The sequence below is a fragment of the Plasmodium fragile genome, assembly GCF_000956335.1.
Source record: "Plasmodium fragile strain nilgiri unplaced genomic scaffold supercont1.23, whole genome shotgun sequence".
Taxonomy (NCBI): domain Eukaryota; phylum Apicomplexa; class Aconoidasida; order Haemosporida; family Plasmodiidae; genus Plasmodium; species Plasmodium fragile.
Genome location: NW_012192603.1, coordinates 120,331 through 138,204, shown reverse-complemented (window position 1 = coordinate 138,204; position 17,874 = coordinate 120,331). Strand labels below are relative to the sequence as shown.

At 38.9% G+C, this 17,874-nt stretch overlaps 2 protein-coding genes across 2 annotated transcripts; one reads left to right on the top strand and one right to left on the bottom strand.

Moving 5' to 3' along the window:
* Positions 1-907: 907 nt before the first annotated feature.
* On the bottom strand, positions 908-10,624 carry AK88_02372 (uncharacterized protein; the record flags this gene model as incomplete). The annotated part of the gene is made up of 1 exon (XM_012480003.1): positions 908-10,624. The coding sequence occupies one exon, from the start codon at positions 10,622-10,624 to the stop codon at positions 908-910; it is 9,717 nt and encodes a 3,238-aa protein (XP_012335426.1).
* A 2,397-nt stretch (positions 10,625-13,021) lies between these two features.
* Positions 13,022-16,426, top strand: AK88_02371 (uncharacterized protein; the record flags this gene model as incomplete). Its single annotated transcript, XM_012480002.1, has 1 exon — positions 13,022-16,426. The coding sequence occupies one exon, from the start codon at positions 13,022-13,024 to the stop codon at positions 16,424-16,426; it is 3,405 nt and encodes a 1,134-aa protein (XP_012335425.1).
* Positions 16,427-17,874: the final 1,448 nt, after the last annotated feature.

Below are 17,874 nucleotides of genomic sequence, written 5' to 3'. Positions count from 1 at the left end.
AAAGCTATTGGGAAACATTTTTTTATGCCAAAACTGTTGCACGTTTACAGCACCATACTGGTTTAAAAAGTACGAAATGATGCCGTGTCGGGGGGGACAAATGTTAAGCAATTGGGGCGCACAGAAACAATAGGCCAATGTGGAATCACCGCGCGAAGCGGACCTTCCTGCTGTCCCTGCAAACCCAGCACCCACCGTAGATGAGCACTAGATGAGCAGTAAATGAGAAGCGAGAATGAAAAGCATAAAACTCTCAAGAGCCATTTTTCTTCCCTTTTAATCGGTGTGAAAAAAAATTACGACAAACATGTGGTGTGCGCATGTTCTGCATAATTAATTAGAACGGTTGGCATAAGTAGGGTGGGCAAAGGACACGACGCGTTGTGAATCACACACCGCGAGTCACTGCCTTCACCATTTGTGACATTCGAAAAGATAATTGAAAAACCAAATAGGTAAGTTTCCAAAAATTAAAACAGGGGAAAAGAACACATAAGGATTAATGTTTCATTAAAAAATAAAAGAAGACAAAAGGAGCGAGCTAAATTATTTTCGCACTCTGCATATACTATTCGTTCGAAACATATTCATTAATGGGGAAGTGTCATTATGGCCACGCATGGAGAAAAAATATCCCGCTGCCAATACAAAAACGAAAATGTGAACAGAAAAACGTAAAGGGGGGCAAATACTTTGACACAGTTGCATATACACACGCACAGAAATGGCCCCAGCGTTGGGGCAAAAATGCCGTAAAAATCAATCAGCTGTTTGGCCAGTGAAAACAGATGAGCAAAAAAAGACGTGAACAAGGGAAGGGGTTGTTCACTGGGGCGCTTAAACACAATGTGTAAAACCTTCCGCTGTGGCGCTGCGCGGTTTATGTCCCTTGTTCCACTTCTCCACCTCAACTGGGCAGGTTCACCTTCTTGCTCCGCAACATGCGCTGCGACCGCTCCACCGCACGCTTGTCTTCGTTCTTCTTATCGGACGAATTATTATAGTTGTCAAAATCAGCCCTCGGAAAGCAGTGCTTCAAAATGTCCAGAAGGAGGAAATTGTCCACAGGTTTCTTCTTCGTGCATACAACAGAATTTATGACCAAATTTACAAGAAAGATACTTTTCTGATATTGATACATAAAATAAGGCAACTGCGTAAGTTTTTCAGATTGCAGATAAAAAATATCACTAAAAAAATTGTGAAATAATCTCTGAAATTTATTTACTGTATCTTCCTTTTTCCCATCTATCCATACGGTTAAAAATGATTTGTTCAAAAATATGTCAATAATTAACTTTATCGAACTAAATGGAAGATATTTTAAATTGTTAAAAATTAAATTGAGAATTTCAACAGCCAAATAAAATTGCAAAGTAGAGTATTTTTTCTGATTATATATGTACGACTTCATTTTTATATTTCCCAAATTTTTTTTTTTATTTTGTGTATTAGGTGAAACCCTCTGATAATTTGTCTTCACCATTTTAATTAATTGTGTTTTGCAAAAAATGGTGTAAAAACATGCATATATAATATAATCCAAAAAGTTATATTTGGCATAGTTGGTGTCTTTCTTCATATCATTCTTAAAAACGCGACTGATCAGCCATTCGTTGCTCTTCTCAAATGTTAGCGACTCGGATAAAAGGGTAAAAATAAATTTATAAGAAAAGTTAACAGATATGTTGTTTAACTTTTTTAAGTTTTCCTTCAAATGTAACGAACTTGTAATGACTAATTTTTTCTTCTTCTTTACATGGAACACCTTTTCTATATGTTTGTCCATTTTATTTTTGTAGAAACACCTTTTTGGAAAAAAACTGTAATTCTCCATATGTTCCTCATTTTTTTTACATAAAACTTGCTGTATATTTTTCCTGAATTTTTTCTTTCCATTTTGGTTTACATTCCCTTGTTTGCTCTCGTCTATAAGATTAATTAAATAGTTCACTACAAACTTTTTGTCTTCCTCCTTTTCTCGCTGATTATTTGCTGCCGCTCCCGTTCCGCGCAAATCGCTTATTTTGCTTTCATTATTTCTACTCCTTCCACTAATGTGTTCCACTTTTTTTCGACATTCTCTTTTTTCGCTTCTCCTGGATGCGCTTCTTCTCATTTTCTTTTGCCCCTTCGTTTTGTCCTTACTCAACGTTAATATGAACTCCTCCTTCATCTTCACTTTTAACAAAAGGCACATTAAAATATATATAAATGACAAAAAAAAGCTAGTCAACTTTTTATTCGCCTTTTTCTGTAGTACTTTATCTATGCCTAAAAATAACATATTCTTCAAAATGTTGTAATTGTCTTCGTAAAAAGTTAAGTAGTAGAAATAAAAGGAGCACATGAAATTTATGTACATGTTAATCAGGTTCAGGAACAGCTTGTCTGTTATTTCTTTCTCTTCTCGCTTGTTTCGCTGGAACATGAGCGCCTCTCGGGGGTAGATATAGTCACTCGGTACCACACCGCTCATCGCGTTGGATAGCCTGTGATTTCCGCTGTTCCTGCGGGAACCTTTACAGTTGTTCTCGTAGTAGACACTTGTGGGTTTGGCGCTCGCCCCTTCAGTGACTACCCCTTCATTGACCATCGCTTGTGCATCCATAGTTGGAACAATTTCCGCCGTAGCAGTAGCCACTTGGTTGGTGTCTCCCCCCTCCTGAGGGAGGGCCTCATCTGCAGTTCCCTCGTCTAACGTTAACGCCTTGGCAGCCGTTTCCTCGCCCTTCTTGGTGTTCCTTCTCGACCTCGAGTTTCTACTTGTCCCTCTTTTGTTGTTCGCCTTTTTGCTCCTCAAGCTTTCACACGACTGCTCCTTCACCACAACACCCTCCACGGGCATCATATCATTTAAGCCCCTTACGTCTACTACGCCAGCAGCTACCGCTGTGGGCGCAATGGTCGACGTGGCCGCTAGCCCCGGCAATTCCACCGATTCTGCTACACCCTGATCAACAGTACCCTCAACTCCAGTGACAACATTTTGACCAACACCTCCCACAGGAGATGCGCTAAACTTGTTATAATTCTGTCCAACCTCCGTCATTCTCTGCTCTGCATATTCACCTCTCCTATTATGGAGTGTCTTAAACCACATGCGATATCTCCTTCTGTTGTATGTTCGCTTCTTTAAAGTGTCAATATAATTCAAGCAAATGATAATAAAATTTTGGATAATTATTTTGTTCACATGTTTCTTCTTGGAATGTTTAAAGAGACAACAAAAGGAAATAAAAAAAAAGGGGGAGTCAGAAATTTTGTACCCTGGAATGTACGAAAACGTGTTGGTAATTAATTTGATCATTCCCTGAATATACCTTTTGTTGCTTTTTATTTCACACAAATAAGAAAATAAATGCTTCACAATTTTTTCTATCCCTCTATCGATATGATGCCTCTTGCAAAACTCAATTACTTCATTTATTTTTTCAAAATTTTCCAAAAACAAATCCGTGCTGTTCAATTTGGTACTCTTTTCAAATATGAACATGCTTATAAGGAACAACTCCAAGTTGTCGTAGAAAAATTTTTCAACCTTGTAATCTTTGTAGCTGTTCAGAGCGCTGTACTTCCTAAAGTAATTTAACCTATCCATCTCTGCTATCATGTTGCTATTACAGTTTAGGACAATTTTTAAGCCCATGTTTTTCTCATTTGTATATTCCAACATTTGTTCTCCTCCTTCCGCTTTGCTCATGGTTGTGTCTATTTTCCCATGTACCAAAATGTCGCATGCGTCTCTTCTCTGTGCCGCGGCCTCTTCGGGGTAGAAGCCATCTGTCGCTATCTTCGCAGGATCCCCAGCAATAGCGCCTACAAACTCACTTGCGGGTGCCGTCCCCTCTACCGCTACTCCTCCTGCAGCTTCTATACTTCCTACCACCTTCACTTCTGCCTCCTTCTTGACTACATTTCTCCCTTTCCTACCCCCCGCACTTGAAGCCTTACTCCTGCTCATTCGCCTTTGTTTCCTGTTCTGCTCATGTTCCTCTTCAATCAGCAGACTAAAATTTCTCTCTTTTGTGTTAACGCCACTTTTTCTACCATATCGGCTTCTCCTAGTTTCCTGCTCAGGCGTGTTACTCTGTGGATTTATCACCTCTTCTTCCTGCTCTACTTTTACTTCACATTCTGTTTTGCAATACTTCGTAGGATCCAATTTCTTCTTATCCTCCTCCTCCTTCAGCTGCTCTGGGACGATCACGACGCTTGGGTCAATATCAATCTTCTCTCCGTGTTTCTTCATGTTACTGCATTTCCTCCTCTTGCTTCTACTCGCAGTTGTCTTCGCGTTTGCCTCGCTGGCACATGTGTTCGGTAGCGCTCTGTCCACTTCCGCTGTAGTCACGTTATCGCCAGTTGTGTTACCGCCTTGGTTTCCCGTTTTTCCGTCTTCACGTATACCGTTATTTTTGGCACACGGGTCTTTCTCTATAGGCATTGCTTCTATGACAGCCGCTATGCCCTCCTCCGAATTGTACGTCCCAGATTGCCCCTGGTTCGTGTTGCTCTTGCCCCTTCGGCCGTTGTTGCCAGACCTCTTCCTAGTCGATTTCCTTTTCTCGTTTTGGTTAGCCGTTTCGGGTAGCAGCAGTGGATTCTGCGATTGTTGCGTCTGCTTCCATTGCTCCTCTTGTAGTTGCTGTGCTTTTGGTGTTGGTTCGCCCTTGATCATGGGGGGAAACCCGGTTGGTTCCTTCACTCGGTGGAGTGCATCCCCGTAGGGCTCCTCTACCTCTGCGTCCTTTTCCCCCTGCGCTTTGAAAGAATTGTCGTAACCATACGAAACGCCGTTTACATCTCCTTTGCGATCATCAACGTATGGGGGGTTAGAAGCAAAATCGTCATGCCTTCTAATGGAAGATAAGTACAATTCTTGCCTTTTACATTCCTTTTTCGAAAAAATGTCCGAGATTTTCTTCCTCTTGCTTCTCAACTTGGAATGGAAATGGTTAATTCTACTAATGATGGTATCCTTGAACTTTTTCTTGTAGGAGAAATATTTTAAAAATTTTAAAATTTGTCTTTTGGTGTGAACCCCTATAAGTTCATTGTCTAGCGACTGGATCAGTTTAAAAAAGAAAAACTCAAAGGGGGTTATGCAGTAACCATTTATTCTGTTGAGTAAGAAAAGGACCTTTAAAAGCTTCACAAAAATAAAATAAAACTTCTGTAACTCCAGGATGACCAATCTTTTAAGTCTTCTTATATTTGTCAATTCGCTTCCTCTCGTTTTCTTCTTCACCAAGGACTCGATATTTACATTGATTAAATTCTCCTCCATCAAGTTAACAATGTGTAAAAAATTTCTTAACAGCGTCAGCATGTCCAGGATAAACTCCAGAACATGCTTTTGCTCATTCATATCGAGTACTAATTGTTCAACGTCTTTGTTCCCTTTTCCATTACTGCTGCTATTATTGTTGAAGGAATTATCAGAGTAAACGTAGCTGTTGTGATGGTAGCCCTCGTTTTTAATAAAGTAAAAAAAAAAAGTGAACCGATTTATGTATATGTTCAGAAAACAAAAAATGCAATTGAACATATAGTATATAAAATTATTGTCATATGTGCTAAGTTTCTTTAATTCTGCAATGTAGAATATGTTAATAAAATACAAATTTTTGTACGCTGTTTTTTTCTTTTCTTCATCATTTTGCTCTTTTATTTTCAGTTTTATGTGCATCTCTTTGGTGAGAAAATCGTTCATGCTTAGGTTTTTTACTCGAAACAATTCTACTTTGCTGCTTTCTTTTCTTCTCCTTAGACTACCAGGTTCCTTCGCGTCTACTGGGTTGCCATTGCCGTTCTGCGCCTCGCTGGGCATCCCGTTTTGTACTTCCACTTCCGGATCGACCGTCAAATCCGTGGTCGCATCTACGGACAACATGATCACATCATCGCTAACAGCACTGCTAACAGCGCCGCTAGACGCGCCTCCCCTGTCTTTCCTCTCCCGCCTGTCCTTCTTGTCTTGCCTACCGCCACCATCCCCCTCTCTCTGCGAAATCAAGTTCTGCAGTATCACCTGAACCTCCTCCGACGACACCTTCAAAATGCCCTTCAAAATTTTTAAATTCATAACATTTCTGCAATTTCTGAAAAGCATCAAGTAGGCGAACAGGTAGAGGTCCTTCGCGTTGCTTAGGAACATGGAGTAGATGCTCCTCAAGGTGCTGTCGTCATAGTGGTCGCCCTTTTTATTTGCCAGGCAAACAACCTCCTTGTATTTGTAAAAATAATCAACGAAGAAGAGATTGTACGAAATAACTTTATCGTAAAACTCATTCAGAAAAGTGGACGACAAAATTTTGGAGCAAATAAATAACAAGCTCACACACAAATTCCGAAACTTCATATAAATAAAAATGTTCGTCTCTGGTTCTTTTAAAATGTTAAATATACAAAGGAAGAAATTCTGATAAATCGATTTCAAGATATAATTTTTAAGCAGCTTCTCTTCATAACTTAAAGACCTATTTTTGATAAATTCGATAAACAGGATGGTCATCATGTAGAAGATTCTGAGGCTCATGAATCTCACAATGCACCCTTTGCTAATACAACATTCCAGCAAAAAATTTATTATATTATTTATTAGAAAATTCTTCCCATCACATAAGGACATCAAATCGTTTTCGTTTTCCGACGCGCTTATGCTGTTGCTTTTCTTTGGTTCCATTTTGAGATGCTTATTCATTTCATTGCTTTTTATCAGGGACGATATCAGCATTTTTGTTACCACTTCGCCATTCTTACTTTTATTCTTTTTTATGTAATCATTTACGTCATGCATATGGGGAGGGTACATGCCACCCTGTGGCTCATCCCCCTTGACCATGTTCATCTTCATATTAATCTTCTTCCTTTTCATTTTATTTACATGGACCTCGAACAGCAAGTACCATATGTTTCTTCTTTTCCTATTGTTGTCCCTCTTAAACAAATTAAAAATCAAATTCAGCAAAAAATAGCAGCTGTAATTGTTCAATGTAGAGTTATTCTCTTCATACCTTTTACTCTTAATAAGCTTGTCGATTTTGCTCAAAATAAACACATAAATTTTGTACTTGTTCAATGCACTGCAATATTTTATACCCTTTAACATACACGAAAAAATTCGATTAATTAATGTAAGATTCTCATCTTTGAAATTCATTTCTACACACTTCACCAGGATGTCCATCATCTCTAACAAGCTATTGCTATATAAGTTATTTATCATATCCCTTACAATTTCGTATGTACTCTTTTTTACACTGTTCCTTAAAAAATCACGATTTAAAATTATGTAATCCATCTGATATTCGTTTCCTGCATTCAATTCTTCTTCCCATTCTGTCTCAATTTCTCTTTTCCTCTTCCTTCTTTCTTCCTCTTCTTCTTCCTCTACCACATCTACAACTTGTGCTCCTTCCTCTCCGTCTATCACGTCCCCGTGGCAATTCCACATGACCCCCATTTCCGCCTTATTTTTGCTCGAAAACGGGAAGCTGTTGCCATGGTAAGGATAGCTTTGACCTGGGGGTGCAACGCCATCCACCTCTTGATTACCTACAACCATGTTCGAAAACAGGTTGTTCTTCATGTTGCTCAAAAAGATGTCATTCATCCCTGTAGCAGAATCATTATTGCTAAAGATACCAGGCGAATAGTGGTTGCTGACCGGGTCGTTCTCCATGTTATGCTCGCTCTTTTTGGCCTTCCCCGGTGAAACAATCTGCTCCTTGTTCTGCACGTGATACGCACCATACCTATTGTAGTTGGGGATGCTGTACGCCCCATCACTGCTCCCATTGCAATTGTTAGTATTTACGTTATTGTATATCTTATCCTTTATGAGCCCATCTTTACTGCTACTTCTACGAGAATCTTTACTCAAATGGATAGCGCCACGTGCAGAACCATCTTTAGTAACATTTAGCACACCATATTGGCTTCCACATGAAGTTGCATACCTACGTGGACTTATTACGTCATCTTGACTTCCACCCGTAATTGCTTTAAACGCACCACTGTACTCATTCCTGCCCCCCATGTAGTCACTCTCTGGCTTCCTACTCATCATACTACAATTGTAATCTCCACTCAAATTTTCACCAAAATTACTCAGGTCGATGCTGTTGTCGTTTATGTTATTATCAATAGTGGGGGTGCTATTACTACCATCTGCGTAAGTGGCACTGTGGCCATTCGTGTAGAGGCTACCACTCATTACACTTTCCTGCAGAGCGTTATTAATGCCACGGTCGTATCCTGCCATGTAGCCGCATGTACTGCGAACTCCACAGATGCTGCTCCGAGCAGACGCCGTGTGCACACTATTAATGACGCTGCTGTTACTTAGGGGGTCCACAAAAATTTTACTGCCCTCCGCGAATTCGTTCCGTTTCCACATGGAAAAGAAATCAGACTCTTGGGTATTCGGGTAACCGTTTTGGAAGTCGTTCAGGTTGCCGTGGTAGTTCTGGGACCCGCTACCACCGTAGTAACTTCCACAGGTGTTATCATACCCATGGCCATTCGCGTAGTTGTGACCAATAGCATAGCTATCGCTATTCATATTCATGTATGCACCTCTTCCAATGACCTGCTGGTTGTCGCCACCGAGAACCGTTTCGATCTGCTTCTTCAATTTTTCCGTGGACTTCCCCGCGTTCCCACCTTTGGAGTTTCTCTTCGCAATCTTAATCAAAAAGAGAAGAATTAAAAACTTCAATTTCAAAAAATAAATTATGGATTCATTCAAGTTGTTTCTGATCTTGTTCAGCATGTTCTTCATTTGGTCAATCACAATTTCAACATTGTCGAGTAGGAACTCATTGTAAGCCACTTGATTGTCATGATAGAACAAGAGGTTCTTCTTACTTCTGGTGTTAAATAAATTTACGTACACATTTAGAAGGACATTCACGAACATGATATTTTCGTGGTTCAGGTCCTGTTCGCTGAGGCAGGAGTCTCTCCGCTGGGTTGTCGCTTCGGTGAGACGTTCGGAGTGAATCCCTGCGGGCTGATCATTTGGGTACTCGCTTGTGTAGCCTCGTACGTTCCCGTTTGCATATCCTCCTGTGTACCCACCTCGATGTCTAACTGTATTCCCCCTTGCGAGGCCTCTCCTGGCGATCCCCCCTTTGTCGTCATATACCTTTGCCAACTTCTCCACCCCCTCATGACCCCAATGGACAGGCGGACAAATAGACGGCGCACCATCGGCGTCCTTCCTCTCGCCTCCTATCAGTTCATCTACATCCTGCCCTGTATGGAATTCCTGAGTATTGTTACTGCTTATGTTGTCGTTATCTCTGCTATGGACAACACTGTGCTCTCTACTTCGTGTACATTTTGCATTCAGCAAGGTGGAGGAGTTACCTAATTCCATCCCCTCACTATCCCTTTTTATGTTTTTCTTCTCTTTGTGACCACTATGCGCATGCAGTCGCTTATTAACTTTGGCGTATGTTTCGCTCATCTCCATTGCACTCGCTTGGTCGTTACGTCCGTTTTCAATTTCGCCATGGGCACAACTTTCGACGGGACGGCATCCCTCAGCGGAGTTCACACCCCGAACGGTGTCATGACCTCCATGCTGCATATCACCCTGCCGCTGTATCCCACAAGCTGTATCAGCTGCTGGGGGAAGGTGGCCTGCAAAAAAGGGATCTTCCTCTTTCTTCAAATGTTCTCCAACTTGTTCATTCGCGCAACTTTCCCTTTTTGCATCTTTCGACTTTTCAATATTTTTCCTTGCCCTCCTTTTTTTCCTTCTCTGCACATTGCTGGTCTCCCTTTCAGCTGCAAGGGACACAGTCACAGGAGCAGTCGCAGACCCTAACTCATTCGTTGAATTCTTTCTCCTCCTGTCGCTACAAATATTATGGACGTTATTGTAGGGGAAGCAGGTGTCCTCATTTAGCAATTCACTGTAGTAGGAAGATGACGTATCATACCCGTCTTCATTATCATCATCATTTTCCTCCAGGGAAATATAATTTTCATGTTGAAAATGAAAACTTTGGGAAAAATAATTCCAAAATATTCTATATATAAGCTCTGAAAATTTCTCATTGGGATCTCTAAATGTATCATACTTGGATATTAATATGCACATACAGGACAGTGCACTTGTTAGGTTGTTTAACAAATGTGATGGTAAATTGGATGAGTAATACAACTGCTTAATAAACACAAGGATGTACTTTTTATAAACCCTTTCACAGATGGCTTTGAAATTCTCCTCTGCATCTTTCTGATTCTCTGCCTCTATGTAGTAATCCCTACTAAGGTAGGAAGCTTCACTTTTGGCTTTCCTCTCTTCTAATATTTCGTTGTATATTATTGGGATCAATTCCATGTGACATATTTCCTTTAGTATATTTGTTATGAACAGATACTGAGCTTGAAATTTTTTACATTCAAAATTTTCACATCTTTTTATGACTTCCATTAATTTCTTTTCACATTCATCCAGACAATTGTACTGGAACATAAACCGTTCTATGTACCTCCTCAGTTCCTCATTTCTTATTGCTCCATTTACATACTGCTTGTATTTGGTAAGTATAATGTCTATGGTCAACAACTCTTCTTTCCCCTTTTCCTTACACACATTTTCCATATCTTATATACATCAGCCAAGAAAAAAAAAAAAAAAAAAAAAGGGGGGACAAGGAGGTACAGGCTATTATGACATAAAGGCAGATTAAAAATAACCAAGAATTGATAAACAAACAAAAAAAAAAAAAACGCAGCTAAAAATCGCCTTTATTTTTACACATTAAAAGTTGCATTTGCAAAATAAAACACGTTCAAGTGTCCCCACTACTAGCAACATGAGTGCACCCGGTCCTCAACCTCATATGGTCTATGGAGAATCTCTTGAATTATTTATATCAAAAGAGATAAACAACAAAACAAAAAAAAAAAAAAAAAAAAAAGGCATACGTAAAAAAAAGAGGGTTCAACTTTATATAGGCAAAAATGAAAAAAGCTATATGGGCGTCTTTCACAAACATGCGGTGAGCATAGATGCATAGAGCAGAGCGGCGTCTACCTCACGTATCGCGCCTCGCGTAGCTTCAAAATGTGCAGAACGCTAAAACTTTCCTCGTCACTAAAAACAGATTGGTAATATATAAATATACACCATAGCGCTAGCGCCAGCATATGCTTATACTCGCTTTGCATACATGGTTAAACGTGGGGTGTACATAATATGAAATACATATTTACATAAAAATGCTTATAATAAACTGATATATAAAAAAATATATATATATTTAATGATCTAAACACGTGGCTCCATTGAATGTTACATACAAGTGGCCATATGTAACGACATGATTTAAATTAAAGCCCCCATATATATACATATGTGCCTACATATGCGTAGTACTTATACGCAGTACTTGCATGTACGCAGTAATTACATATACGTAGTACTTATATAAATATATATATATATATATATGCATATTCGCGCATGCTTCTTTCCGTTTCTACTTCTACATCCTTAAGAAGAAAAAAAAAAGTAAGGACAAAGGCTAATTTTCACTAAACAAAGTTGTTTAAAAAAAGGAATTATTCTTACTTTAACAATTATTTTTGATAAACAAATTTTTTCCTTGTACTCTTTCGTATGCAGGATGATCTACGGAAGCAGTTATATATATAAATGATGATGTGGCCCCGCGCCGTTATAAAATACCCGTTTAAAAAAAAAAAAACAAACGTTCACAGAATAACCCCACATATATATATTATTCATTTGCGCATTTCTGATAGATGCTGGCAGAAATTAAAGAAAACTTGTAACTACATTTTGAACATAATATTTGTATGTTTAAGTGGTAAAATATTTTCATTCACAAAAAAGGGAGAAAGTGTTTTTTTGCAAATGGAAATATAAAGTTTTAAAGCAATAAAATATGAGTTAAATAACGCGGCCAAATACATTTTTAAATCTGTTTTGTAGTATCTCCAGAACATATATATAGGCGATTTGGGTTTACGTATAGTACTATTTTTTAATTATGCCGTCTGCTCAAATATGTTTTTGCAAAAAGAGTTGTACCATACGAATGGAAAGAGAAAAAGGCATTATATTTTTATATGCCCAGTTGCGCGCGGAATAGCCACGTTCGTATGATAAATATATTCACATTAGTGTACCACTCATTTGAGTATCTTTTATTTATTTATTTTTTTTTTTTTTATATACCCACTTATTATACATTTTCGCATTTGTCCTTCATTCGGTGTCTTCCCCATTTTATGGGCATAAAACAAACTGCGAAGCCTTTTGTTTCCCATCGGAATATTCTTACAGACAAGTGTCCGACGGAATTGAAAATGTTATGAGTGACTCAATTAACACCAAAACGAGTTTTCCATAAAAAGAAAAACAAAATGGCTAGTCGTCAGACAATGTAGGTAAAGAAAAAAAAAAAAAATAAATAAATAAACATTTCTGAAAATAACGTCCTAGACTTCTTCATTTGAACCCCATGTGGTCTTAATCGATTTGCTGTGTAGACGCAGCATTCCAGCGCTCGAGAAGAAAGACACGTTCGATGAACAAAAAAAGACCCACTACATAATCGTCCACTTTATTTAAAAAAGCTACAAACAAATAAATAAAGTTTTTTATGAGTGGGAAATTGATTGCCAGGGGGGTATATGTAATATACGTATGTATTTATATGTACATACAAGTGTGCATATTTCCCCTGGCGCTTGCGGCACTACGTATGCGCTACGTGTAGGATAACACCTCCGTGCAACCGCATAAAAAGAGGCGAATTCGGCCGAGCCACTTTTAAAGATTCGCTTCTGTCCACCGAAAACAAGTGAATTCCAGCCTCACCCATGTGCGAACTGGTGTTCGTTTGGGACTGCTGCTCATATTTGTAGATACATTTCTGCTGTAGAGTTTTACACTGGTTACTACGTCTTTTCTTTTTTCTGCCCCCTTTTTTTTGTTGTCCCTTTCTTTCGCCCTCTTGGTTTTACCCGAATGATAGCGAAAACTTATTTATACAACTCGTCCTCATCTGATGACGCAGACGGAGCAGTGGATAAAGTAAGCAGCAAACCATGCGATGAAAAATTCACCTTTAAGCGTAGAAAAATAAATAGGGACAAACAGAAGGGCAGTAGTAACGTCATCCAAGGGAACGTCTTTAAAAATGCACATGCTGTTGATAAGGAGTTCGTATTTGTAAAAAGGGGAAGTAATAATCTTCCAAAAAAGGACAAGGGAAATCCCGTTTCTACGAAAAAGAGCAACTTTGGTGGAAGATACAAAAATGAAAAGCGTGCCAGTAGCGTAGATACCAACTCGCAGTCGGACGAACTTGCGCGTGATGACCGGTCGGAGTCCAGCCGCAGCAGAAGCGGCAGTACGGGTGGTGCTGGAGACGGGCGTCGCTCTAGAGAAGACCAACACCGCCGAAACACAATTACAAAAGGCAATGACCAAAGGACGCTCGATGATAAAAAAAAGCAAGAGGAATACTACAAAAGAAATTACGATCGCATTATGGACGAAATTTGGTACTCCAAAGAAGACGATTGTGTTGATTCATGTTACAACATGGATATAGATTCTACTTACAACAAAGAGAAAAAAATGCTAGCCAATTTCTCCACACGGATGAACAGTGCAGGTAAAAAGGTAAATCAGAAAAATTTAGACAATAACCTGTGGGAACTGAATAAGCTAAAACAAGGAGGAGTGCATTCCACATACAATAAGTTACAACTGGACAAAATTAACGAAGCCAATAATACGAACGAAGTTAAGAAGGTTGTTTTAACAAGACACATAACGCCGTCCTTTATCGAAATACTAAAGAATGACACGCAGCGCGGAGAAGGGGAAACAAAAGGGAACCATGAACAGAATAGCGTAATTGACCAATGGAATGCCGTTTCGCATGACATGAAAAAGAGCAGCACGTCCTACTCAACTGTGGTGAAAGACGAAACGTGCGATTTTGTAAAAGCGGCAAAGAAGGGAAGCGAATTTTTAAGATACTTCAAAAACGAAAGTGAAAATTCCAAGGCGAGGGATAGGTACTGGGAAATCGGGAGAAGCAAATTAGGGGAACTGCTAAAAATGTACAAGGAGAAACAAACCAATTCGTCGGACAAGTATGGCGCAAGTGGGGACTTCGCCGAAGATGAAGACAGAGATGGCGAAACGAATACAGACATCTTCGATTACAAGAAGGACAAAATGTACAGCACTATTTTTAACCTAGAAAGTAAGAAGCAAAAAAGCACCCTGCAGGATAAGGCAGATCTACTAAAATTGAAACAATCGCTACCCATTTTTAGATCCAAAAAGGAACTGTTAGATGCAGTTTACAACAACAACATTATCATCATCGTGGGAGAAACGGGTTCTGGAAAAACGACACAAATAGTGCAATATTTATATGAAGATGGCTATCATAAAAATGGAATCATTTGCTGCACGCAGCCCAGAAGAGTTGCCGCCGTTTCAGTGGCTTATCGAGTGTCGCACGAAATGAACGTTGAAATAGGATCCCTAGTTGGGTACACCATCAGATTTGAAGACAACACAACAAAGGATACCAAAATTCGTTACGTCACAGATGGTATTCTACTAAGGGAAACATTAACCGATAAGGATCTGGACAAATATAGTGTCATCATAATGGACGAAGCGCATGAAAGGTCAATCAATACAGATGTACTGTTAGGTATATTAAAAAATATTTGTCTAAAGAGAAACGACTTGAAACTGTTGGTCACATCAGCCACCATCGACTCGAAAAAGTTTTCAGAATTTTTTGGAAATGCCCCCATATACAACATCCAAGGTAGAACTTTCAAGGTGCACTTAGAATATTTAAGAAGCCCTTGTAATGACTACATAGAATGTGCTGTGCAAAAAGCTATTGAAATTCACATCTCGGATAATAATTACGACAACAATTTTGGGGATATCCTAATTTTTATGACGGGGCAGGAAGACATAAATGCGACGTGTTATCTCCTCAGTGAGCGTTTTTACGAGGTATACGAGTCGTATAAAGAATCCAATAGTCATAAGAAGAACACGCTTAACAAGATTAGAAGCATTATCAAGGATAAACCCGATGGGTCGGGAAAAAATCCAGGGGAAAACAAACCCGATCATTCGGACCATAATAATGACTGCAGTGGGGATGAGAGCGATTATGGCCCACAACCCCTTGACGTAGGAAACAGTACACAGAAAGACGAATCAGAAAATGTGATCCATCCCTTTTACGTCTTCCCTATTTATTCCCAATTATCCAGTGAACAGCAAAGCAAAATTTTCCAAAAATACGATTTGCGAAAAATAATTGTATCAACAAATATAGCAGAAACGTCACTCACACTGGACGGAATAAAATATGTCATCGACACTGGGTACTGCAAATTAAAGGTGTATAATCAGAAAATAGGAATGGACGTGCTTCAAATTACGCCCATCTCGCAAGCGAATGCAAATCAAAGATCAGGAAGAGCGGGCAGAACTGGGGCAGGTATATGTTACCGCCTATATACAGAAAACACATTCCTCTGTGATTTGTACCCAAATAATATTCCAGAAATACAGAGAAGCAATTTAGCAAATGTCGTCTTATTACTAAAATCGTTAAATGTTGAAAATGTTTTTGACTTTGATTTTATTGATATACCTAGCAGAGAAAGTATTATAAATTCGCTACACGAATTGTGGGTATTGGGTGCTATTAATAATGAAGGCAATTTAACAGACATTGGGAAGAAAATGATTCTTTTCCCCCTTGATCCTCCTCTGTCCAAAATTGTTATATATAGTGAAAATTTTCAATGCACCAAAGAAATTTTAATCATTGTTAGTATGCTATCCTCAGCAGCAATTTTTTTAGAAGCCAAAGAAAATAGCGAAGCTATAGAATCAAAAAAGGAAAAATTTACTGTCCCAGAGAGTGACCATCTCACATTGTTAAATATATACCTACAATGGCGTTCCCATAATTACTCCCCAAGTTGGTGCTCAAAAAATTTCATTCAATATAAGTCCCTCAATAAAGCCAAGGAAGTATATTCACAACTGAGTGACATAATTCAAACGCTAAAAATCAAAAATGTTTCTTGTAATAATAAATGGGAATGCGTAAGGAAAACTATATGCTCTGGTTATTTTCACAATGCTGCAAAGTTGAAATCCATTTCCGAGTATGTTAATTTGAGGACAAATGTATCCTGCCATGTGCATCCCAGTTCGTCCCTATATAACATTGGCTACACTCCTGATTATGTTGTATATCAAGAAATTGTTTTTACCACAAAGGAGTTCATGCGTAATGTGACCACTGTCGATCCTGAATGGCTTTGCGAATTGGGCCCACTGTTCTTTTACATGAAAAATGCGTAATTGTGTGATGTTATATTATACGCTGTTGCGAGATGCCAAATGTGTATATATGGAGGAGGGAATCAGCCCACACCCAATCACCTTTCCTTCCCTCCAGTGTTTGTAGCTTTTTTGCTCAGCTACACATATGTCGCTATATACACCTGTCGCACTCCCTTTTTGACAGTATCCATAATTTTTTTTTTTTTGTTTTTTTTATAACTCCCATGTGTTCCTATTTTGTACACATACGGGGTGCATGTTTTTTCGCACCTTTCCCCCAATTATGTGGCGTTGCTTTAGCGCTACACCCTCAGCTTCTTTTTTTTGGTCCATTTTTTGAAACACGTTTTTTTTTTTTTTTTTGGAAAATTGGCTAAACATTTGTCAAACGCCCCATCATGGGAGTGCCTCTTGGCACAATTTTATTTTTCCATCCAATTGAGTCACTTTTAAAAGGGGCAGGGATGGATACCCATGCCCGAGTTATTTACGTACACAGGTGTTTATGTGTGTGGAGAAAACATAAAATTACCACACAATGTGCTTTCAAAAAATGTCAGTTGCCTGTTTTGCGTCAAATGGATTGGCATTTTTTGAAAGCAAAAAAGGAACCACATGTGAATGATTACTCGCGGATGAGTTTTTCCCCGTGTGGACCATTTCACTTGTGCTACTTACGCACGTATAATGTTCCATCACAGGGGAGCCACGTGTGCATACCTCCATATACACATTCATTTTGCTCCTAAGGAAAAGGATTCTATATGATAGCTATAACAAATGGTATTATCAGTTAGACACTTTCGTTTATGCGTGGGTCTGCACATGGCAACCATGCTTAGGTGTGATCCTTTTAAAGGAAGTTTTGCGTTAAATGGGATCCACCTCTTGTGTATGGAACAACTTTTCCCATGCACTGAACTTTTCTACATTGACGGAAAAAAGGAGCATTGTTTTTTTTTTTTCCGTAAAAGGGCTGTGAGAATTTGTCCACGTGCTACAATATGCTAACAAGTTCAAGGTCGAACATTGTGGACGCGTCAAAATGGTTTGAAAAAAAATAAAAAAAAAGGGAGCCATTCATAATTTCTTCATAACGTAAATGCGAACAGAGGGACAGCAAAAAAATGGCACAAACAGTACAACAATAAGGCGGGGGGCGCATTTTTCCTTAAGAGCTTTGCATGGAAAAATATGGACACATATTTCCAAAACATGGGGATTATATACATCCTTTTCCATGTCCCTTTTTTTGTTTGTTTACATAATTATTGATGGCTTGATTGCATTCAATTGCACCTTCCTCGCTTGTCAAAATGGGCTTTTCCAAGCCAATTAAAATTTTCCACCTGTAAGCATTTAATCGCCTTGGTTTATAAATATGCGAGCACTGCGGCGTTTTAAGCGCCATGACGTACTGTACATTTTTTAAGTGAAAAAAAAAAAAAAAAAAAAAAAAAAAAAAA